Source organism: Nycticebus coucang, chromosome 21, assembly GCF_027406575.1.
Source record: "Nycticebus coucang isolate mNycCou1 chromosome 21, mNycCou1.pri, whole genome shotgun sequence".
Taxonomy (NCBI): Eukaryota; Metazoa; Chordata; class Mammalia; order Primates; family Lorisidae; genus Nycticebus; species Nycticebus coucang.
Window position 1 is genome coordinate 54,910,728 of NC_069800.1, and position 25,750 is coordinate 54,936,477.

Sequence of the window (25,750 nt, forward strand, 5' to 3'; positions counted from 1 at the left end):
CCTACACAAAATACCTGATTTGTCCTTATTAATAGGCAATTTCATCTCTTCAGTTACATTACTGATAAGGATTTCTGTTGGTAGTATGTTCCCTATCAGAGAGCAGCTTTTATTCCTTTAAAATTTTCCAGGCTGCTTGGCATACCGGGGAATAAACTCAAGTTTTGTTGCTGGAATATTATTTTGTATCCAGTTTGCATAAGAAAAACACAAAGAGAAAATTGCCTCCAGGAATGGCATTAGTTTCAGGGTGAGCATGGCATTGCTGTCTGCTCACTCCTGTTGTCCCGTTTTTTAAGGACATTGCTCAGGCCTGCCTTCTATATCTGTTACCACCTACCTTTGCAGTCTTCAGTTAGGGGCGTTTTTTTCTGTAAATTTATCAAGCTGTGGTCAGTCAATAAATATTAATATTTAAACACATTGTAGTGAGCATAGCTGGGCAGATGTATAAAATCTGAGACTCTCTGAGCTTCATGAAAATGCTTCCACTCTAGTCCATTTTCTATATAGTGGCCAAAGTGATCTCTTAAAGCATGAGTTATATCATGATCCTCCCCTGCTCAAATCCCTTTGGTAATTCCCTGTTCGTCCCATTCGAGTGAAATCCACGCCCATCCCTACCCCACAGCTTGCAAGATCCTGTGTGACCAGGTCCCTGCCCACTTTTCTGTCCCCTTATCCCCTTGTTTGTTACATAATACACAGGTGCTGTTTCTGGTGATTGAAGGTCCGTGCTTGTTCCTGCCTCTGTGCCTTTGCGCTTACTGTCCCTTCCCCATTCTCAAACCCCCTTTAACTCAGGTCTCTCCATGCACACTGACAGAGGCTTCCCTGATCATCCTCTGAAGCTCCTGTCACATCTGGTTCGTCATCCTCTTTTATATGCTTCATAGCATTTATCCATACCTGAAATTACTAAAGGGCTATGTGTGTTTGTTCCCAGTCGGAGGCCCAGGCTGCCCCATTCACCACTATATTCCCAGCACCTGGAACAGTGCTCGGCATGCACAGCAGTCACGCAGTAAATACACTTTTTGAATAAAGGGAGAAAAACATGATTTCTAGATGACACTTTTTCAAAAACCCAGTAACTTGAAATTCTGCACTAAGAGAAAATAACATGGAGTTAGCCTATCCCTGTGGATTTTGTTGCCAGTTCTTAGTACACACTATGAGGCTTTCCCAGGAACGTGGGGATCAAATTGCCTACAGGAAGCAAACTCCAAACCTGCCAGCAATGGGTCCAAATAGAGGTGCGCTGTCACCTTTATGAAGAGCAAATGGGCCAGCAAGGTAGCTTTAAGCCCACAGTTCCAGCTTCTCAGGAGCCTAAGGCAAGATTATCATCTGAGGCCAGGCATGGAAGGCTGTAGGGCACTGTGATTGTACCTTCTGAACAGCCACTGCACTCCAGCCTGAGCAACATGGTAAGACCCTGTCTCTAAAAAAATTAAATAAATAAATAATGAAAAGAGCAAATGGCTTCCAGTTCTCAGGATTAGGCTCTAAAGAAAGAACAAGTACTCAAGAAGAGGGGCTTGAGCAGGCCTGGAAATGAGGGAGTAAGGGCAGCCTGGTAGGCAGACGGTGGGGTTGCTGCCCAAGGAAGACAGTGCCTGAGGCTAGAGTCCACACAGTAGAGGCCCAGTGAGTACACTAATAACAGTAATAATATGGTAGTGTGGCTACTATTCTTACCTATTACCAAGTCTTCCTGGACATGGAACGCAATCATGGAGCTCTCCTGCGGACTCTGTCCTATGGTCATCACCATCGTGTAGCCACCTTGAACTGGACACTTGCTGTGCCTAACACTGTGTTCCCTAACTGGGCATTTGACATACGTTTTCCTAATTAATGAGTTGCCGAGTCATATTTCTTCTGTATAAATGATTGTTTTCCTGTAAAGGAGCCATATTGGTGTATGGTGGGACTATCACAGCAAAAAGGTGTGCTCCCTGTTTTTTTTCTTTTAATATTCTTATATATTATTAAGTGCTTAGACATTGGACACAACCAAACCCTGGTTTCTAGGAAACAAGCATGTCACTAACTTTATTGTTAGATGTCGAAAGGTGGAAAGGTACCACAAAGAACTAGGCCAAGTAGAATTAACAGCAGAGGTTTATTAAGAGCATCTGCAAGCAGACCAGGTACCACTGAAGGTGGAAAATGCTGACAGCGCTGAGTTAGGGTAAGGGGACTCTTTTAAAGTGATTCAGGGTGTGGTGCACGTGTAGCTCTGGAGACCTTGTAAAAGGTCAAAGGGTTGCCTGCTAGAAGTCTTCTGTAACTTGGATGGAATGTTTAAATGGAACCAGAAAAGCAAGAGAGTTCTAGTCTTTGCTGAATGTCCAGACCCGCTGGAACCAAAGAAAGACTGACATTCCAGCCTATTGGTGTTAAAAAAGAAAAAGAGAGAAGAAAACCCTGGAGCTCCAATCAGGATCTGCTAATTGGCTGGTTTGGGGGTGGAACCATCAGTCCTTTGGGCTACTATCTAGGTGGGTCAGTTATTGCAATGCAGGACCTTGGATAGAGTATCTAAGACCACTTGAGTTTAGTTCCTTGGTCTGGGTGGTTCTATTCCTGGAATATAGGGCCTGAAAGATCTCAGAAACTACTCCAAGGTTCCAAACAGGTGGTGTTCTATATGGACAATTATGCATGACTATATGGTAAAGAAGCAACAGTGATTTTTGTCAAGCAAATGGAGAATGGCTGGTTGCTATTATTATTGTAGCTAAGCCTGCTCCTTTGCAGAATTCTGGGGGCCCTTATTCAAATTCTTGCCTTGTACCCCTTCATCAGTTTGTAAGGGTGGTTTCAATTCCCCCATAGGCTTTTAGAGAGGTGTGGGCAAATGAAAAGGGAAAGGGCCTGTGGCCAATCTGGCTCCATCAGACTGACATGGTTGTAGTCAGGGCTATGCCCAGGGTAGTTAGTTGGGAGTGGTGGGGACTGTGGCAACAGGGCATCAGCAGAGTTTATGCCCTGATTGAGAAGGGCACTTTCTCCTGGTTCTAGCCAGTTGTGACTCAGCATTGCCCCATAGTTGGGTGTTTTTCAATAGAAGCCAGATCTGTTTTTTGAGTAGTTTCCCAGGTTTTAAATTTTAAATATTGGCAGCCAATTCAAAAATTTTAAAAAGCAGTGCATAGGCTAGACAACACAAAACCTACTGGCTGCAGCCACCACTTTGTAACCTCTGTCTGTCTGAGATGGCCTGTAACTTTGATAAAATGAAGCGATGTTTCTTGGGTTTTGAATGTGAACAAGATGCATTGTACCATTTTGGAATGTATGATACAGATTAGAGACTGTCACCCGTAATTAAGTCATAGTATCAGAGAATGTTGGAACTAGAAAGAAGCTTAGAAATATTTAGTCATATGTTTACTAAATCACGGCATAGGCGAGATGATTTTAGGTGGCTCATAGTTGAATGGTTTATATTTTAATAGTTATTTTAACATGTATTCAGAAAATATAACTAGCATGTCAAAACTGTTATTTTGTGGATTTTACTGCTTGAGGTGAATTAGTCTAAAGAGCACTGTTAAGTATATATAGTCATGCGCTGCTGTACAGGAGTCCATTCTGAGAAATGTATCATTAGGCAATTTCACTGTTGTGAGAGCAAACATTGGAATACACTTGCACAAACTTCTTCCTTGTTACTTCTTCATTGTAACATTTGGCTTAAAACATAAACAAGTTGTACAGCTATACAAAAAAATTTTTTAATATCTTAATTCTGTAAGCTTTTTTTATTTTTAAAGTTTTTAATTTTTTTATATTTTTAAACATTTTTATTGAAAACTAAGACACAAACACACAGATTAGCTTAGGTTTACACAGAGTCAGGATCTTTAATATCGCTGTCTTCAACCTCCACATCTTGTCCACTGGAAGGTCTTTGGGCAACAACACACAGAGCTTTCATCTCCTGTGATAATAATGTATTCCAGAATACCTCCTAAGGGACCTGCCAGTGGCTTTTCTATAGTTTAGTTGTTATTTTTCAATCTCACTCTGTTACCCAGACTAGAGTGCAGTGGTGTGACCATAGGTCACTGCAGCCTCAAACTCCTGGGATCAGTGATCCTTCTACCTCAGCTTTCCAAGCAGCCAGGACTACAGGTGTATGTTACCACGTCTGGCCAATTCTAAAATTTTTTATAGAGACAGGGTTTCACTAATTTGCCTCAAACTCATGGCCTCAAGTGATCCTCTTACTTTGGTTTCCCAAAGTGCTGGGATTATAGGCATGAGCCACAGCACCTGGTCAACTTTATGTTTTTTTTATAAGTAGAAGGAGTACACTCAGAAATGACAGCGAAAAGTGCAATATAGTAAGCACATAAACAAGTAACACAGTTGTTTATTATCATTATCAGATACTGTGTGCTGTGCTTTTATATGGTCTGGTGGCACAGTAAGTTTATTTACCAGTGTATGCAGCATCACCACAAACATGATACACTGCACTATGAAGATGTCACTAGGCAGTAGGAAATTTTCATCTTCATTGTGACCTTATGGGACCACCAGTGTATATGCAGTTCATCGTTAACCAAAACATGATTGGGCAATGCATGGCTATATGTGATATGTAATACAAGTGGAACATGAATATGGGAAAGCTTATGGAGGTGTGAGAATGCCTGATGTTTGGGTAACACTGATCAAGTCTTAAATCATCTCTTTAAGATAAAGTGAGTTTAGAAGATTGTGACTGTCAGTTGGTGTTTTCTAATTTCAGGTTCTTTTTTGCCCTTTTAAGAAAATCATAGAACATCAATATTTCCCACATAAATTTTCTAAGCCATTTAGATAGTTGCAGTGTGTTAAGAGCTTGACAGAGGTGAAAATATTTAGTGGTGCTCTCACTCATAAAAATAGTGGCTGGGTTGAAATTCTTTATTAATGCAAAATTAAAAGGGTTATTTTGGTTCTGTTATTTAAGGTGATGACCTTTTTGGTCAATGTGGTGTTTTATAAATAGTAATGTAGGGCCGGGCACGGTTGCTAACACCTGTAATCCTAGCCCTCTAGGAGGCTGAGGTGGGTGGATTGTTTGAGCCCACAAGTTTAGGACCAGCCAGAGCAAGAGCAAGACCCTGTCTCTAAAAAATTGCTGGTCATTGCTGGTAGGTGCCATAGTCCCAGCTACTCGGGAGGCTGAGGCAAGTGAATAGCTTGAGCCCAGGAGTTTGAAGTTGCTGTGAGCTATGATGCCACAGTACTGTACCCAGGGCAACAAAGTGAAACTGTCTCAAAAAAATAAAAATAATAAATAGTAATGTAAACTTCTGAGAGTCTAGTCAAGAGCTTTTTACTTTACAAACTCTTTCCTAGAAATAGTTTTCTAAAAATACATGTATAAAAAGACTGAACTTGTTCTACTTAAACAACTAACATTTTACAGAATAGTTTCATTTAAAATTTAGTAAATCCTGGCAGTGCCTGTGGCTCAGTGAGTACGGCGCCAGCCCCATATGCCGAGGGTGGCGGGTTCAAGCCCAGCCCTGGTCAAACTGCAACAAAAAAATAGCCGGGCGTTGTGGCGGGCGCCTGTAGTCCCAGCTGCTCGGGAGGCTGAGGCAAGAGAATCACGTAAGTCCAAGAGTTAGAGGTTGCTGTGAACCGTGTGACGCCACGGCACTCTACCAAGGGCGGTACAGTGAGACTGTCTCTACAAAAAAAAAAAAAATTTAGTAAATCCTCAACTGTCACACAGGAAATCTCATGCTAAATTGTAGGTTTACGGTGTGGAGAAAGAGAAGCCAAGAAGGCATGTCACTTACCAAAGCTTGTTGGTACTAGAGCAAAGGCAGAGAAAACTTGAAAACTCCATCTTTTGTTCTCTCAAGAACCATAGCTAGATAAAATCCAACTTCTGCCTCCAAATTGGAGGTGCTGGGGAGCCCTTGGCCAAGCATCTGAACCCAAGGAAGGGAGAGAGTACAAGTCAATGGGGTTTTAGTGTTCCACAGAGGGAAACCCAAAAGAGTGGGTGCTGCTTAAGGCTTTCCATATTTCGAAGAGGTTGTCTTCTGTTGGCACAATCGTATTTGGCCTCGTGGAGTCCTTATTTGCCTTCTTTTTTTGCCTTCTGAAACATGACTCTAGAGAAACATTGCCATAATCTCCTTCTCCCACTTGCTTTGTTATTTGTGTATTTGGGTGTATGCAGGGACTGATGACGGAGCCCAGGAGGTGGTGAAGGGCATCTTAGACGATGTAGTCACATCCGCCATTAAAGGTAAGAACCAAGGACAGCCCAGTCTTTCCTCCTAACTCATTCCTCCCAAAAAGTCCTCAGCCAAATATTTTAGTGGTGAAGTTCCCTCTTCCCTGCTCAGTGAACTCATGGGAACAGTCTCCCCATGTCTGTCCATTTTAAATGGGCTTCAAAAATTACTTGGTTTTAGTGATTGATTTTATTCTCATTTGGGTTGCTATAGTCATTTTATTAGATTTCATTCATAATTCCCTCAGTTTCCTGATATAGTTTCAGGAAACTATAATTAAACTCAGAATGACTATCAGATGATTTTTTTCCTTTGTTTGCCTAAAATCTCAGATCAGTGGCTATGGTTTGAACACTTGGTCCCAGTGCCAATAAATTATTAATTGGTTAAAAAATATCATTAATTGGTTGAGAAATCAGAAATTTAGAGGATTGTAGTCAGCTTCTTTTTTTTGCTGTTTTTGGCCGGGGCTGGGTTTGAACCCACCACCTCCGGCATATGGGGCCAGCGCCCTACTCCTTTGAGCCACAGGCACCACCCATCAGCATTTTTTTAATGAAAGAGAGCGAAATAGAGTGAAAATGATCTGACTACATTGCATATAGTGTTAAGTATTATTTAGTTGAATGTGTTTCAGTTATTTGTGTTCACATGTCTGTATTAGGACATGATTTTAAAAATTAATTTCTTACTGAGGTCATGATTTGAAAACTATTTCTTTAAGCACTTTTTGTTAAGTTAAAGTACCACAAAGCCACATATATATTTTACTTCTTATAGAAATGTCTTTATTCTTTTTTTTTTTTTTTTGGAGATACTCTTACTTTGTTGCCCTCTGTAAAGTACTGTGGCATCATAACTCAGAGCAACCTGAAACTCTTGGGCTCATGCAATTCTGTTGCCTTAGCCTCCCGAGCATCTGGGACTACAGGCACCTGCCATAATGCCTGGCTGTTTTTAGAGGCGAGGTCTCTCAATTGCTCAGGCTGGTTTTGAATCTATAAGCTCAAGCAGTCCACCCACTTTGGCCTCCCAGAGTGCTAGGATTACAGGCATGAGCCACTGTGCCCAGCCCAGAAATGTCTTTAAAATGGAACAATTTTATTTCATACTATAGATTTGTTTCTGGAGTCTATATAAGTGATCACATACTGAATATTTGTCTTGTTCCCTGCTGTGTTCTTCAGCCTTTGCCACAGAGCGTGGCACATAATAGACACTCAGTAAATACGTAATATATGCTTTGTAGAGCTATTACTGAAGATTGTATGCATTAAGTGTTCCTTTGATGTAATATATGAAGATAGACATTATAAATTCCTCTTTGAAGAATTTCATTGTTCTGCTGATCATGAGATAGTCTTTCCTTCATTAAATAATGAAATCTGTTTAATTATTTTCAAAATTATTTCCTTTTCACATGGCTGCCAAGAAGCTCAGGTTTACATTTTTCTCTGTGACTAGGGTTTTCTGTTATAACTGGCTTTTCTTTTCTAATTCCTATCTTAATGGCCCTTTAAAAAAAAATTTGTGCTTTTCATGTTTAGCTGCTTCTCATGTTTTTCAGAAGTGAATGGGGGAGGGCAGGGCTGCTGCATTGCTCAATTCTGGAGGCACCACTGATACAGATTGCAGTATGAGTGAAGCCCCAGGAGAGAGTTGTGTGTTGCTGTGGCCCTGGCAGTGGAGCTGTGGGTAACAGACACTCATAAAGCTTAAGCACCCACTTTGGCCAAGCCCCTTCCAGTGTTATATTAGTCACAGGACAGCAGCACAGGAAATGGGGGGAAAGCTACAGCTGGGAGGTGGCAGATAACTTCTTTCTCCTATCAGACAGCCTCTTAGGATATGTGCAGTGCTGACTTGACTATACCTCTGCCCTTGTGTTTTAAGAAGCAGCAGAAAAGCATGGTCTGACAGAACCTGAGAGGGTTCTAGGCGAGTTGGAGTGCCAGGAATGTACTGTTCCTCCAGGAGTTGATGAAAACTCACAGACCAATGGGATAGCAGATGATAGGCAGTCTTTGTCGTCAGTGGATAACCTGGTATGTTGGTGATCATCCTGTATACACTCCTTTCCATTTTTGCTTTTATAGACAATGCAAAATTAAATCTTTTATCAAAAGAGTGAAATAAGGGTGGCGCCCGTAGCTCAGTTGGCAGGGCACCTGCCACATACACCGAGGGTGACAGGTTCGAATCCAGCCCTGGCCAGTTAAAAACAACAGTGCAACTGCAACAACAACAACAACATAAATAGCCAGGTGTTGTGGCGGGTGCCTGTAGTCCCAGCTACTTGTGAGGCTGAGGCAAGAGAATTGCTTAAGTCCAAGAGTTTGAAGTTGCTGTGAGCCGTGACACCACAGCGCTCTACCAAGGGTGACAGCTTGAGACTCTGTCTCAAAAAAAGAAAGTGAAATAAGCAATCCCTATTTGATTATTAGCCGCATCTGTCCTGGCCTGATACTCTTTGTATTAGCATATTCCGTTCTACATTGTTATTAAAGCCTGTTTACTTAGACTTATAAAAATGTTAATTTCCTGCCATTTATGAATGCATAAAATAATATGCATTCATTATAGAAAAATAAGAAAGTACATAGTTTCCTATTTTTTTCCTCTGTATTGGGATAGTCATCCATGATCCCATAACCCAAAAATAACCCTCATTAGCATCTTATTTATAGCCTTCCAGATTTTTCTCTCTTTCACATATTTTTCCACTTAAAAGGAATAACACAATATATAACTGTGTTGCAGTCTGCTTTTCAAACTTAATGTATATTGTGAACATCCTTTCAGGCCCATAGATACATCTGCCACATTATTTTTTAGAAGTAGCTTTATTCTCTTGAAAATTGTACATATACACAGCTATGGTTTAATAATAATAATAAAAAGAAAGAAAATTGTACATATAAACATTCAAACAGTTCATTCAGAAACAGGAATTTCTTTCCAGACTCCACACTCCCTATCTCTCCTGTTTTTCACCATTTTCTATTATCAACCTTCCCTCTACCAAAGAACCATTTTAGACCTTTTTTATCCTAGTTATCACCCACCCATTAAATTTTAATGCCACTGATAAACTGGATATCATGTGCTGTTTGTATGTCTGTGCTTCAGAAGATACATCAAAAAAACAAGGCTTTTTTCACCCCCACCCTAAGAACCAATTCCCCCATTATAAATACACTTATACAAACATACTTACGATTTATACACCAGGCTGTGGTTTACTTTGTTCACTCAGCACCGTATTGTGGACATCTTTCCATATCAGTACATACAGATCTAACTAAAATTTTTAATGGCCATGTAAAATTCGGAATACCATAATCTATTAACCAGTTCCCTGTTAGGGTTGTTAATTATCCCAGTTTTATCACAGGAAACAGTTCTATAATGAATATCCTTATAGATAATCTTGTGTATATCCTTAATTTATTTATTTATTTTTTTTTTTTTGTAGAGACCGAGTCTCACTGTACCGCCCTTGGGTAGAGTGCCGTGGCGTCACACGGCTCACAGCAACCTCTAATTCTTGGGCTTACGTGATTCTCTTGCCTCAGCCTCCCGAGTAGCTGGGACTACAGGCACCCGCCACAACACCCGGCTATTTTTTTGTTGCAGTTTGGCCGGGGCTGGGTTTGAACCCACCACCCTCGGCATATGGGGCCGGCGCCCTACTCACTGAGCCACAGGCGCCGCCCATCCTTAATTTATTTTTATAAAGAAAAGTTTATTTGGCTTAAAACAAAATTCATCCTCTTGATGTCAAAAACTAAACCATTCATTGTGGCCTTCAGAATACCCATACCTGTCCCCACACAGGACTACTTACCCAGCTGGCACATTTATCCCACTCTGTCTTACTTCTTCATCCATGCCTTTGCTTACATTATTCCATTCTTAAATGACACTCCACAATTTTTTTTTACCCCTTAAGGTTCGCCTTCTCAAGTAGTCTTTCAGGATGCTTTCATTCTTTATTAGAGGAAAATTACTGCAACTTGTATTGCTGGGTCAAGAATTGAGAGTTTTAAGATTTTTGATCTTAATACCAAATTAGCTTTGTAGAAAGGCATTACCTGGATCCCTGCCCACTTCAGGTTCTCAGTATTTCATTTTCCCATTCCCTCATTAAAACTGGACAATAGTGTTTATTTTATCTTTGCTAGTCTGATAGGAGGAAGATCATGCCTTAAATGATCAATGATAAGGTCATTTAGATTTGTTTCTCATGATCATTTGTTTCTTTTTTCCTCTTTTTTTTTTTTTTTTTTTTTTTGAGACAGAGTCTTAAGCTGTCGCCCTGGGTAGAACTGTGGTGTCATAGCTCTCAGTAGCCTCCAACTCGGGCTCAAGAGATTCTCTTGCCTCAGGTTTTCTTTTTTTAGTAAACACAGGGTCTCGCTTTTGCTCAGGCTGGTCTCGAATTTAATCCTGTAATCCTAGCACTTGGGAGGCCGAGGCGGGTGGGTTGCCCTGAACTCACAGGTTTGAGACCAACCTGAGCAAGAATGAGACCCTGTCTCTAAGAATAACTGGATATTATGGTGGGCACCTGCAGCCCCAGCTATTTGGGAGACTAAGGCCAAAGAATCACTTGAACCCAAGAGTTTGAGGTTGCTGTAAGCTATGACATTACAGCACTCTATAGAGGGTGATAAAGTGAGACTCTGTCTCAAAAAAAAAACACACACAAATGTTTATTGTTAAGATTTTATTTTTTTATTTTTTTGAGACAGAGCCTCAAGCTGTTGCCCTGGGTAGACTGCTGTGGCATCACAGCTCACAGCAACCTCAAACTCTTGGGTTCAGGCATTTTTCTTGCCTCAGCCTCCCAAGTAGCTGGGACTACAGGCGCCCACCACAATGCCCAGCTATTTTTCTGTTGCAGTTGTCATTGTTTTAGCTGGCCTGGGCCAGGTTCAAACCCAACAGCCTTAGTGTATGTGGCCAGCGCCCTACCCACTGAGCTACTAGCACCACCTAAGTTTTATTTTTAAATGAGATTTACTTTTTTAGGTAAAGAAGTTCATTTTATAATGCCTATGAGTTTTTTTTCCTTTATCCTATAAAAGTATTCTTAGAAATACCTTTCTTATCCAAGCTAATATAATTACCTATATTTGTTTTAGTTTAATGGTTTAACATTTGATCATTACCATTTTAACCCATCTATACCAACTTTTTAAAGGACAGGGAACAAGGTTTTAGAATTGCTGTAATGACTCCCTAGTGGCTCTTACATTGCCATATTCTATGGCATCCTCTTCATATCCCTTACTACCCCCCTGCTGAATAAATGCAAGAATTTACATTTCTATGAGCTAATTACATTTCTTATTTTTGAAAAGAATTATCCTTTTGTTTTGCACCTTTGATTTTTCTTGTATTTGTTTGTAATCTTAGGAATCAGATGCTCAAGGACATCAGGTGGCTGCCAGGTTCTCTCACATCCTACAGAAGGATGCTTTCCTCGTGTTTCGCTCTCTGTGCAAGCTGTCCATGAAACCCCTTGGTGAAGGCCCCCCAGATCCAAAGTAAGCAGACAGCAGTTCTTGGCTGTCTTCAGCCCAGTGAACTGGGAGCATGTGGTACTGTGCTTCATAGTCCCCTTGTTCCAGGAAGTCCCAGTGCCATGTCCCTTTGTTGGTATAAGTGCAAGAATTTATTTAGCATGATTTTGTAACTTGTCTAACTCATGAAGTCCCTACATTCCTTTCATACTGAATTGTTTCTCTATTTCCACTAACCAAGATTTGCCCAGTTTGGGGATTTTATTTTGGTTCATATGCTAAAAACAAGTATGTTGAATATGTACCTTCTTTATACTAAATAGTAGATTGAATGTCATAATAAGGAGCGGAGAAGGACAGGATGCCTGCATCCTCAGTTCCCTGTTCTGTTTGGAAACATCTGCTTCATGGAGAGAGATTTAAGGCCCAGATCCAGCATAGGGAAGCCCAATATTTCTTTGTAGTAAACTACTGCCAGGATGTCAGTGCTGTGGAGTGGAGAAAGCAGAGGCTTCAGGGCCAGAGAGTGTCGCATTCAGATCCTGGCTCCTCATCAGGGCGGCTCTGTGGCTGTATGAGTTTCCATACTAAGAAATGGAGTGGGGCGTAGAAAATCACCTTACAGGAGTGATTACATGAAATGATACAGCTTTTGTCCTGACCACAAGGTCTTGTACTTTGGACAGTTGTTACTGTCATTACTGTTATTCATTAGAGATAATTCTCAATTATCTTTTGAAAATGCTGCCAATATTATGAGAACCATTAGGAAAACAGTTCATGAAAATTTCCCACTTCTTACCATCCCTGACCTTGGTGGGAGGGTGTCATAAGACGAGTGGATCAAGAGTATCATCTTCATAGCATACGAAGATGGAGTGGGACACGTGCTCAGTCTCATGTGAATGACGTGAAGCCTTTGATTCTGTCAGTGCAGCTGTAGAACCTGCTCTCCAGAGTCCAGTGACACTTATTTTGCTCCTGCTGTATGCATCTACTTTGTAGTGGGGAGAGACAAAAAGAATAGGAGCTGGCAGTTCTGGCAGGATCCAGGAGGATCCGCCTCTGCCCTCATTCTCCTGACACTGAGGTGCTATGGCTAATTCTTAATTCATTGGCTTCTCAGAAAATTCTCTTCACTGGTGGAGGAGCACGGCCTTCTCAAGAAACAAACTGTTGGCTCGGCGCCTGTGGCTCAGGCGGCTAAGGCGCCTGCCACAACACTAGAGCTGGCGGGTTCGAATCCAGCCTGGGCCCACCAAACAACAGTGACAGCTGCAACCAAAAAATAGCTGGGCGTTGTGGCGGGCGCCTTTAGTCCCAGCTACTTGGGAGGCTTAGGCAGGAGAATCGCTTGAGCCCAGGAGGTTGTTGCGAGCTGTGATGGCACAGCACTCTACCCAGGGCGACAGCTTGAGGTTTTGTCTCAAAAAAAAAAAAAAAAGAAAGAAGACAAACTGTTTTACATCTCCTCTTTTAGCCCTCTTGTTGTTTTCCTTGTCTTTGCCAGATCCCATGAGCTGCGTTCCAAGGTGGTTTCCCTGCAGCTGCTCCTCTCCGTGTTGCAAAATGCTGGCCCAGTATTCAGGACTCACGAGATGTTCATCAACGCAATCAAGCAGTATCTCTGTGTGGCCTTGTCCAAAAACGGCGTCTCTTCAGTGCCTGATGTCTTTGAGCTCTCTCTCGCCATTTTTCTTACTCTGCTTTCAAACTTTAAAATGCACTTAAAAATGCAGATAGAGGTATGGACGCCACATTTTTTTTAATGACATTCGTACCCAATGAGTTAATTGTTGGTGACATATTCACCAGAACTACTTGCACGGTTTCCTTGCTGGCACCCCCAGCAAATAAGAACTTTTTGAATGAGTTAGAGAATGCCTTTCTATAAAAAGTCATTGCCCCTAACTCTTAAGCACCTTTCATTTTTCACCAAAGGTTTAAAGTCTGTGTACTGGGCTCAGCTTCAGTAAATTGTTTGAAATAATTTGAATTTGTTGCCAAATTGAGAAATCCTATTTTAAATGAAAATCCAGTTTTCTCATTTCTCTGAAAAAATCAGAACACAGCTCCTGCATTTCCAGAACGCAGCTCTGGGCGGAAGCCCAGCAACAGCTGTGCCCCTAATGGGCCCTGCCCTGCTAGTGGTCCCCACACTGAGGCCTTGCGCTTTCAGCAGGCTTTGTTCACAGCTCTCTTCCTTCTGCCCAGGCTACTTCATGTACCATAGGATCAGTCTAGCTGCTAAAGACTTGGGAGTCTTTGGACTCTGAAACTATTAATTAATGTCTTTGAGCTCTAATTGAAACTGTTAAGTGGTGTCCTCCTTTGTCTTCATGTGATATAGGTCTTTTTCAAAGAGATTTTCCTGAACATTTTAGAAACATCAACAAGTTCTTTTGAGCATAGGTGGATGGTCATTCAAACCCTGACAAGGATCTGTGCAGGTAATTTCACCCTGAGGGTACTCATCCATTGGTCTCGCCCAGAAACCCTTTAGATGCTCTAATTTGTTAATACCCTTAACTCCTCCTCTCAGCGTTTCCATAAAGTATTGGGGAAATCATCCTAAAAGGTTAATTCTAACCTAATAACCTAATCCTGCCCCATTTCTCCTTTTGAGAGCATAATGAACTCAGACTGGTTTGCTTGGGACTTTCTGGCTTTAGCATTAAAATCTCACATCCCAGAAACCCCCTAATCCTAGGAAGCTGAGACACTTGGTCATCCTACCTGCAAGCTAAGCACTGGTTGTTAATCACAGGGCCCAAGATACTGGTGTTGCCAACCTTTGACTGCAGGGGTCCTCAAACTTTTTAAACAGGGGGCCAGTTCACCTGTCCTTCAGACCATTGGAGGGCCAGACTATAGTTAAAAAACAAAACAAAACTATGAACAAATTCCTATGCACATTGCACATATCTTATTTTGAAGTAAAAAAAACAAAATGGGAACAAATATAATCACACCACCGCATATGGCCCACGGGCCGTAGTTTGAGGACCCCTGCTTGATTGGGTGCTAAGGTAGATGCTTACACCATAAAATTGTGTGGCTTCAAATTAAGCACTCCACCTGTCCGTCATGAAACATAATTTCTTAAGAATGATATAACTTCAGTAAGAGGTAGAACAGGCAATCGTTATTCCTTTTTTTGATGAGAAAAGAGAGCCTTGGAGAGGCGGAATGAACTGCCTGAAATTTCAGTCAGTGGAAAGGCTAGCCCTGAAACCAGTCCCTAACCCCTAACTGTCTAGTACCTCTAGCATATACTTCCTTAGTGAGATGTGACCACCTGAATCGGCAGTTCGCTGAGGACATTTTTTGACAAACAAATCTCGCTTCATCAGAAACCATAATTGTTGTTTGTCTTTGATGGAAATTTCTAATACTTATATGTTGTTTTCAAGATGCCCAGTGTGTTGTGGATATTTATGTCAACTACGACTGTGATTTAAATGCTGCCAACATTTTTGAGCGCCTTGTAAATGATTTATCCAAAATCGCTCAGGGAAGAAGTGGACACGAGCTAGGAATGACACCTCTGCAGGTAAAGACATCGAGGACATTTACTTCTATTTAAAGTTCATTCATTTCAGTAAACCCTTGTAGAGCACCACCACGAGCCCACACTGTCCTCAGGGCTGAGTATATAGTGTGAACAAAACCCACGCGAATGTCAGTACGTGTACACACACACAGTTTCTGCCACTGGGAAACAGTAAGAAGTAAGTTGTCAGGTGATGGTGAACACTGCAGACAAGCATATAACTGGGGCTTCAGAGAAGACGTGCTGGAGATGGGGGTACTGTACGCCACAGTTTTGTAATGTGTCCTGAATACCTATGTTACCTGTTAACTTCCCTTGAGGGTGTTCCATCTTCGATATCATTGAATGCTAGTGATTAGTCTCATATCCTCACTGGATTCCCTAAGAGGTCTGTAGATGTTTATGCTCTTAATTTTTCTGCTAAGTTTCTATTTTGTGTCACCTTGTCCTTTAGGAGCTCAGCCTGAGGAAGAAAGGCTTGGAATGCCTTGTGTCCATTCTCAAGTGCATGGTGGAATGGAGCAAAGACCTGTATGTGAATCCCAACCACCAGACCAGCCTCGGTGAGAGAGCATGGCTGTCACCTCCATTCATAACAGGCCACGTACCCCTGCCAGGAAAAGTTGGCTTAGTGTATTTGTTTTAGAACCAAAGAAAACATTTTAATTGGCTGAATATGTATAGTATTTAAAAATTCTGCTTTTTAAATTCTCTAGAAGTTGGGGACAAAGTGTAAAGTTCTGCTCTAACTGTACTGTTACAGATGGGGAGCCAGTTATTCCATTTTTACAGGGTGCTCCCCTTTTGAGTGCCTTGTAAATAATTTATCCAAAATTGCTCAGGGAAGAAGTGGACACGAGCTAGGAATGACACCTCTGCAGGTAAAAACATCAAGGACACTTAATTCTATTTAAAGTTCATTCATTTCAGTAAACCTTTGTAGAGCGCCACCACGAGCTCACACTGTCCTCAGTGCTGAGTATATAGTGTGAACAAAACCCACAAAGCTCAACTTTTTTTTTTTTTTTTTTTGTAGAGACAGAGTCTTACTGTACCGCCCTCGGGTAGAGTGCCGTGGCGTCACACGGCTCACAGCAACCTCTAACTCCTGGGCTTCCGCGATTCTCTTGCCTCAGCCTCCTGAGCAGCTGGGACTACAGGCGCCCGCCACAACACCCGGCTATTTTTTGTTGCAGTTTGGCTGGGGCTGGGCTTGAACCCGCCACCCTCGGCATATGGGGCTGGCGCTCTACTCACTGAGCCACAGGCGCCACCAAAACTCAACTTTTTTAGTAGTCTCTTCTTCCTTCATGATCTGAAGCATTGCCTTTATGATATACCAGATTCTTTCTATGTATCTGAATCTGTTGCTGGATTTTTCTGTACTGTTCTTTTGATTTTTCTGGTCTTACACCAGTACTATCACACTTTCCAAATTGCTGGAGTTATATATAAATTTTGGTATCTTGTAGGACAAGTCTGCCTGTCCGTTATTCCTTAGGTGTCTGTTTTTGCCTTTTTTACTCTTTCATGTGAATTTTAGAATTATATAAAGTGCCATGAAAAAATAACTTTCTTTTTAAGACTATTCAAAAGAAGATTTTTTGTGTTTTTTTTTTTTTGTTGCAGTTTGGCCGGGGCTGGGTTTGAACCCGCCACTCTCGGTATATGGGGCTGGCGCCCTACTCACTGAGCCACAGGTGCCACCCTCAAAAGAAGTTTTAAAGTAAAGTGTCTGAGTGATACTAAGGTTTCGTGCTTATGATCCTTCTAGTACAAACGTGTTGCTGTAACAGGTCTGAGAGAGGGAACCATGAAGCTGGTCCTAACTCAGCCGTGTCTCTGTCCCATCAGTCTTTTTGGTTTCCTTTGCTTTCATGTCACTGCAGGTCAGGAGAGACTCACGGATCAGGAAATGGGGGATGGGAAAGGCCTTGACTTGGCCAGACGGAGCAGTGTGACATCAATGGAGTCCACAGTGTCCTCAGGGACCCAGACAGCCGTTCAGGATGACCCGGAGCAATTTGAGGTCATCAAGCAACAAAAGGAAATCATTGAACACGGCATCGAGTTGTGAGTGTGGTCGCAGCTCTACTGGGATCTCCTGGGGCCTCTGACAAAGCCATGTTTTCTCTGGGAATCTGGAACTGACTCCTAAGGGAGAAATGCCTGTTAAAAGGCCACCATTTATATGGATAATGCAGCTTTTTTTCCCCCTTTTCTGATAAAAATAATTAAATCAATTTAGAAAATACAGAAAAGTGTAAAGCAAGAATGTAAAAAACACTCATAGAATTATTGCCTGAGGAAATCACTATTATTAACATATTTTTGCCAATTACATATTATGAAAAACTTCAGCATATAGAAAAATTGATAATTTGCCATATTTTTGTAACTATGTATTTTTCCGAACCATTTGACAGTAATTTATAATGCTCATAAGACTCAGCTACATATCTTTGAAAAATAAGGACATTTTCCCGTATAACCACAGCATTGTCACAGTCATTAGTAAATCTTTGTTTTTTCTAGTCTTTTACACACACAAACACATACACAGTGTCATATATTGTCCAACTTTTGAATAATTAACTTAGTAAACTCAAAGTTGACATTATAATACTCAGCTTTTTTTAATTGAAAGAAATATTTTCCACTCTTTTTTTTTTTTTGAGACAGAGTCTCATTATGTCACCCTCGGTAGAGTACCGTGGTGTCACAGCTCACAGAAACTCCAAACTCTTGGGCTTAAGCGATTCTCTTGCCTCAGCCTCCCAAGTAGCTTGGACTACAGGCACCTGCCACAACCCCAGCTATTTCTTGTTATAGTTGTCAATATTGTTTAGCTGGCCTGGGCCAGGCTCTAACCCGCCAGTGTCAGTGCATGTGGCTGGCAGCGTAACCACTGTGCTACAGGCGCCGAGCCTACTTTCCACTCTTACCACCCCACCTTCTCCCATTGTATTCTCCCCACAGTAGCTAAAGTAATCTTTTAAAAACATAAATCAAGTCTTATCTCTCCCCTGCCTAAAATCATCCCAGGTTTCCTGTTCTGTACCACGGCCTAACCCAGCCTCTGGCCCCCCTTGTTGAGCTCATCTGCCAATACCCTGAGTCCCACAATGCGTTTTCTGTCCTCTGAGCACCTCCAACTCTTTTCACTGTGGTACCTCTGCCTGGAATACTCTTGGCTCTTGTCATCCCTCAGGCTGGTAAAACCTCTCTTCCTCAGAGAGGCCGTCTACAACCACCCTCCGTCCTTGCCCCTGTTTGTGTCTGCCATTGCCCTTGCCGGTTTGTGCTTATATATGAATGTCACTCACCAGTGCAGGCCCAGTAAATAATAAGTTGAATCTGTGTATGTGTGTTTGTTACCTTTGCCTGCCTTTAGTAAGAAATACAGAATAATGATGCTTAGACTATGTATTTCTCCCTCAAGTAAAAGGAATCCAAAAGTGGGCAGTCTAGGCCTATCATGGTGGCTCTCATGGGATCTGGGTGCTTTTATCTGACTGCTTTACCATCTCAGAACATCATTTTCTTCTTCAATGTCGCTTCGTAGCCTGATGATGCTGGAGTATCAGCCATCCCACCTTTGCTCTAGAGAAGAGGAGGGAAAGGGCCTAAGGGGTTCACCACCCACCTGTGTCAGCTTTGTTTAAAGATCCTTTTAGAAATACCCACATCCCTTTTGCTCGTATCTCCCTAGAACCCTATAACATGGTTGTTCTTTATTTAAGGCAGGTGCGGAAATACAGTTTTTATTACAAATTGGCTGTGTGCCCAATTAAATGCATAGGGGTCTTAATGTTGAAGAAGAGGAGAATAGATATGGGGTGACAACCAGCAGACTCTGCTGTGTTAGAAGTTGAAGATGGGATTTTGTAAAAGCTACCAGGACACACAGGACCTTACTAGCTTATCTGTGATTGCTTATTAAATAGCAGCTTCTGCAATCCTCCAGATTGTGAAATAAGCAACTTGTGTCTCATCTCTTCTTGAAACAGGTTCAACAAAAAACCCAAGAGGGGGATCCAGTTTCTCCAGGAGCAGGGCATGCTGGGAATATCAGTTGAAGACATTGCCCAATTCCTGCACCAGGAGGAGCGCCTGGATTCTGTAAGACTTGGGGCTTAGCTCTTGCATGTGAGTTCTGTCAGGTGATTCTGAGCCCTTACCAGCTTTAGCCTCGGGACTGGCTGGCCCCAAGTACGTTGTTTATCGTCAGCCCGCTAACCATAGCAGTCCTGCTTATCCGTTTGGCCAGTTGCAAAAGCTCTTTGATGGGAATAAACTAGCCTCCTGACAGGTGATTGCATATTTGGTGGAACATGGTCAGAGTTCTACTTAACCTTGACTGTTAGAAAGGGTTATGGCTGTCCAACTGCAGCTAACCTCTTTCCTGAGTGTGCCCCATTATTCTCTCCATTTTAAGTCTCTTATCTGTCCTCATCTTCCTTCGTCCATAGTAGGATAGACTAAATCTGGAAATCTTGAGTGGGTGGGCAGTTCAGGGAATTCCCTAACTGTTTGAGTGGTCCAGCTTGTTCTGCGTATTTAGGGCCAGGGTGTTCTGACTCCACTATTTGGCTAGTGACTTTTGCTGTGGGTTCCTACTTGCCTCTTTCTAGATGTGAGTAAATGTGTATGTTTCAGACCCAAGTAGGTGATTTTCTGGGAGACAGCACAAGGTTCAATAAGGAGGTGATGTATGCCTATGTGGACCAACTTGACTTCTGTGAAAAAGAATTTGTTTCAGCCCTGCGGACATTCCTAGAAGGTTTCCGCCTACCTGGGGAAGCCCAGAAGATTGACCGGTTAATGGAGAAATTCGCTGCAAGATACATAGAGTGCAACCAAGGGTGAGTGCCATATTTAAGTCCCTTCCGCATCAGAAAGCTAAGCTTAATTTGGTTTATGTTTAATCTTTCTAAATCTGTGCCAAGCAAGTAAAGTTTCTGTTCACTTTGTGCTAGTCACTATCCTAAGGGATTATCTCATTTAAGACCTCACAGTCACCTGTTTGTATCCCCACTCCCTGATTCTGCAAATAAGGAGATCGAGGACCAGAGAGGTCAAGCACCTTGCCCATGATCACACAGATAAAACCTATGCTGTTAACTACTATAAAAAGGTGATTTTGTGGGCGGTGCCTGTGGCTCAGTGAGCAGGGCGCCGGCCCCATATACCGAGGGTGGCGGGTTCAAACCCAGCCCCGGCCAAACTGCAACCAAAAAATAGCCGGGCGTTGTGGCGGGCGCCTGTAGTCCCAACTACTCGGGAGGCTGAGGCAGGAGAATCGCCTAAGCCCAGGAGTTGGAGGTTGCTGTGAGCTGTGTGAGGCCACGGCACTCTACCGAGAGCAATAAAGTGAGACTCTGTCTCTACAAAAAAAAAAAAAAAAAAAGGTGATTTTGTGAGTTTAGAACAGGAAATTGGGCACCTCTTCCCTAATCAAGGATGATTCCCTGATTTTAATATATGAGGTAGATCTCAAGGATTTTGGTTTTTCTTTGACTATATACTGATAAGCAGGTTGTAGACATGGCTACAAAACTAACAAAAAGAACATGATTTCATCTTGGGGCCTTTTTTGATGAATGGTCTGTGTTTTTGTATGAATTTGAAATGGAAAAGGGAAGAAACCTTTATCAGACACTGCTTGTGCATAGGCCAGGCCGTGAGTTTTACATGTATTTCACTTAATTAATGGTAAGCCTTGGGGGATTATCCCCATTTTACAGTGAGGAAACTGGGACTCTGGAAGATTGAGCAACCTACCCAAAATTAATCAGCTAGTCAGTAGCAGAGCCAGGACTAAGTATGAATTTGTGTAACTCGAAAGCTTATGCTTTTTCCCCTGAACATGAAATTAAGCATGTCTGAATATACATGATGTGGAAATTGTTCAGTGGAAACGTTTTGATAATTGTTTGCCTCTCAAGTCAACTTGGTTTTTATATTAATTGACCCCAGTCCTTTAAGTAAATGGCAAGCTGTTCCTGGGAGGTGGCAGCATTGTCACAGGCAGTATGTGATCATTTTCATTTAACCAAGAGGACATTAGAATTCTCCTCGAAGACATAATTAGATGTCATTAACTTTTTTTTGTTTTTTTTGTAGAGACAGAGTTTCACTTTATTGCCCTCGGTAGAGTGCCGTGACATCACACAGCTCACAGCAACCTCCAACTCCTGGGCTTAGGCAATTCTCCTGCCTCAGCCTCCCGAATAGCTGGGACTACAGGCGCCCGCCGCGACGCCCAGCTATTTTTTTGTTGCAGTTTGGCTGGGGCTGGGTTTGAACCTGCCACCCTCGGCATATGGGGTCGGCACCCTGCTCACTGAGCCACAGGTGCTGCCCAGATGTCATTAACTTCAAACATGCTGCTGTGTGGACCTGGAAACCTCATTCTGTTTTCCTTAGTCATCAAATACATAACCAAATTAAATCTCATATTAAAATGTAGACCTTTCATTGTGTTCAAATTTTTCCCTTTCCTATTAGGAGCAGTTTGGGCAGACCAGGTTTTCTAGCTTCAGCTTTGCATATTATGTTGTACATCCACATGTCTTTGTCTCTTTCTTCTTGCCTAAAGCAAAGAGGTCAGACTTCATCAGCTTATTATTTAAAACAACATAAATGTTTTCCTTTATATTTCCATTCGATATTATAATGGAAATAACAGCAATTTTAGTCTTTCCGTCTGGTGCCTAGCAGGGTGCGTGGCACAAAGAAGATGCTCTCAGGAGCAGGGCAAAGTGAGGCAAGTGAGACACTGAGCTTATCAAATGTACTGTGGCATCCATCTTGATGTTGGGCAAGTGCAAGGTCAGCAGCCAAGAGTGAGAGACTCTTGACACCTTGTGCTCACCTTGCCCTAGATACTCTTCAAGGATCTTTTAAATAATTGACTTAAGAGCCAGGAATGGTGACACACACCTGTATCCTAGCACTCTGGGAGGCTGAGGCAGGAGGATTGCTTGAGTTCAGTAATTCGAGACCAGCATGAGGTCCCATCTCTTAACAAAAAAAAAGGCTCGGCGCCTGTGGCTCAAGCACCTAAGGTGCCAGCCACATACATCTGAGCTGGCGGGTTTGAATTCAGCCCGGGCCGCCAAACAATGATGGCTGCAACCAAAAAATAGCCGGGCGTTGTGCCAGACGCCTGTAGTCTCAGCTACTTGGGAGGCGGAGGCAGGAGAATCACTTAAGCTCAGGAGTTGGAGGTTGCTGTGAGCTGTGATGCCACAGCACTCTACCCAGGGCAAGAGCTTGAGGCTCTGTCTCAAAATAAATAAATAAATAAAATAAAACTCGACTTAAAACTATATTATTCAAAGAAGCCTAGAATCCAACATAACATTAGCATTTTCTGTATTCTTGGGTTGTTACTCACTATTCAGTGATGATGAGAACAGGAAAACTCTTGAACTTCTTTGGAATCAGGCTGGACAGCCACCTGCTTTTAGTGAAGTATGTGCCCTATAGCAGTGTACCTTCCAAATCTCGTTGACATGAATGTTCTTCATATCTGGAATCTTGTCTTCCAGGCAAACTCTGTTTGCTAGTGCTGACACCGCGTATGTCCTAGCGTATTCAATTATTATGCTAACTACAGACTTACACAGTCCTCAGGTAAAATATTTTAATGATTTATGTATTGTGGTAGTGAAATAAGTAGCTTATTTGGGCAATTGTATGTTTTTAAAATGGTTTTTAATTTTTTTCAATTTCAGGTAAAAAACAAAATGACTAAAGAGCAGTATATTAAAATGAATAGAGGTATCAATGATAGTAAAGATCTACCAGAAGAATACCTCTCAAGCATCTATGAAGAGATAGAAGGCAAGAAAATTGCAATGAAAGAAACAAAAGAGCACACGATTGCAACCAAATCTACTAAGCAGAGTAAGGTCTAAAGGCAGATTATTTTTATTCTAATTTTCTTTTTTAAATCCATTGTTTATTTAAGAAACAAGAAAAAAATTGATATGCTTTCTAGGTTATTTCAAGGTATGCTGGGGAGATATTTAGGCTTAAGTCAGTATTAATGACGTAATATAATTCAAACTGTTTATTCTAATTCTCAAGTGTATCAAAATGCATGATTAAGTATTCTGGTGATTAATTTGCATATCGACATACCTTCATAGAAAATGTGATATTGTTAGAATTATATTGGTTCTTTCATAATATCTTGCTAGATCTATGATTAGCAATAAAAGGGAATTTAAAATATGTAAACTGAATGCTAAATTACCCCCCAAAAAGGTGTTCTTTAAAAACTTTGCTTTAGGGCAGCACCTGTGGCTCATGGAGTAGGGCGCTGGCCCCATATACTGGGGGTGGTGGGTTCAAGCCCACCCCTGGCCAAAACTGCAAAAAATAAATAAGTAAATAAAAACTTTGCTTTAATTCCAGTGGTGATTGTGCGAATTGTGATTAAAATTCTATTAGTTAAGGCCCCTGTGAAGTCAGTTTCTGTGTTTAAGAGGCAGCAGCGTGTAGTGGTTCAGTGCAGGCTCTGGAGCAGTTTCAACCTTTCTATTTCATGGCACACTTGAACATATAGTTAAAATTCCACAGCACACTTAAATTATGTTGATCAAAGAAAGAACAAGGGAGGGGGGAAGTTTTGATAGAGGGAGGATAAATGGGGGGGACACACTTAATGGAACATATTTCAAAGGTACAAGTCAAATCTATCAAGTGTAGAATATAAATGTCTTAACACAATAATTAAGCAAAGGAGATGAAAGCTATATTATTAGTTTGATGTAAGCACTCCAAATTGTATAAAAATCAATACATCGTATCCACAAATGCATAAATGTATTCCTGATCTGTGTGTATATGACTTAATAAAAGGGAAAAAAAAGAATATACTTACTGTGCTTTGAATTTCTTTCAAAAATAATTTAATAAATGATCTTTAAAAATTTTCGCGGCACACGTAAGATCCTCTCATGACACACCAGTGTGCCACAATATACCAATTGAAAATCATTGCTCTCAAGCCACTCTGCCTTGGATCAGATCCCAGTTCTGCTCTAGCTGTATAACCATAGGCAAGTTACTCAGTCTTTCTGCCTCATTTTTCCCATTTGTAAAATGGTAATAATATTTGTAGCAGATTCATGGGATGGTTGGGAGAATTTAGGAGTTAATCATTATTCATGTTTTGAAATGGTGCCCCAAAAATAACAGATGCTCAGTGAGTGTTAGCTGCCCTTACCACGCTCTTACTTCTTTATAGGTGTAGCTAGTGAAAAGCAGCGGCGGCTGCTGTACAATCTGGAGATGGAGCAAATGGCTAAAACAGCCAAAGCTCTCATGGAGGCCGTGAGTCATGCCAAAGCGCCGTTTACAAGTGCTACTCACTTGGACCATGTCCGGCCAATGTTCAAAGTGAGTATCCCGAGCAGTGAGAGAGCCTGTGGGTAGGCAGCATTCTGGAGTTGGCCAGCTGGAAGCTTGACAGGTGGGATGAGACTGAGGGGAGGAAAGGCCAGGTCTGGGTGCTTCTGTGTGAATAGTAACTAAAGCAAGTCCTTCCCGCACATCCTTTGATGATGCTGGGGAAGCACCAGGTGTATGCCATGGCCACAATATCTGCATTTGAATCCTGGCTAACTGTGTGACCCTGGTCAGGTTACTTGACCTGTCCCTCTGTTGAGCTATAAAATAGGGCCACATACAGGGTTGCTGGAGGTATTGAATTAATAATTATTCAAGCCAAAGATAAAGGGACAGTTTTATTGGGACATCTCACCTCAGTGGCTTTAGGGCTACTTTATTAGATTTGACCAGATGGCAGAAAAAAACAATCTCTGTTTTTCAAAGAGCTAGAAAAGATACATAATTCTGTATACATAGCGTGGCATTTTTCTCTAAGTAACTGTCAATATTCCGTTAGGTATTGATTCTAGATTTTTTGTGACTTTTTATTTCCAAAGAATTTACAGGAAAGTTAGGAGAAAAGTAAACTGCTATAGAACATAAGTCACTTGTAGGTTTTATTCTGCATGCCAACCTCTGATTAATAATGGCTGCCTAGTGCACCATGTAAAGAAGCATTCTCAAGCCTGATACAGACTAGGTAGGGAAAAGAATGTTCTGGGATTTACTAGTGGTGTCTGCCACAGGCACAGATAGATGCAGTTGTGGCACACTAGCCAGATGTTAACAATCCTTCCTTTAGAACTGTATATTTAGTAAACAGTACATACATAGAGATAGCTGTGACTGTAGTTTAGGAGGAACTGTTTTACATTGTGAATGGAATAGATTAAAGTCAAAATAGCAGTAAACTTGGCATTCTGGCTGTTCTGTGACTAACAGTATAGCCTATAGACGCTCTTTCCATGCTAAAACTCTGGATGTTACTGAAACTTTCTTTCTTT

General features: G+C 41.6%; 1 protein-coding gene across 2 annotated transcripts in view; it reads left to right on the forward strand.

The window, feature by feature from the left end:
• Positions 1-25,750, forward strand: part of ARFGEF2 (ADP ribosylation factor guanine nucleotide exchange factor 2) — a 105,742-nt gene that overhangs the window by 25,783 nt on the left and 54,209 nt on the right. The window contains exons 7-19 of one of the 2 annotated variants that reach the window (XM_053574045.1): positions 6,203-6,271; positions 8,154-8,305; positions 11,682-11,812; positions 13,299-13,533; positions 14,139-14,238; positions 15,202-15,341; positions 15,796-15,904; positions 17,231-17,414; positions 19,352-19,463; positions 20,001-20,206; positions 22,898-22,982; positions 23,084-23,255; positions 24,604-24,755. In XM_053574045.1, coding sequence (XP_053430020.1) covers positions 6,203-6,271; positions 8,154-8,305; positions 11,682-11,812; positions 13,299-13,533; positions 14,139-14,238; positions 15,202-15,341; positions 15,796-15,904; positions 17,231-17,414; positions 19,352-19,463; positions 20,001-20,206; positions 22,898-22,982; positions 23,084-23,255; positions 24,604-24,755 — 1,847 coding nt within the window. Of the gene's footprint in view, positions 1-6,202; positions 6,272-8,153; positions 8,306-11,681; positions 11,813-13,298; positions 13,534-14,138; positions 14,239-15,201; positions 15,342-15,795; positions 15,905-17,230; positions 17,415-19,351; positions 19,464-20,000; positions 20,207-22,897; positions 22,983-23,083; positions 23,256-24,603; positions 24,756-25,750 lie in introns of those variants that run through there. The other variant, XM_053574046.1, reaches the window with a different exon arrangement.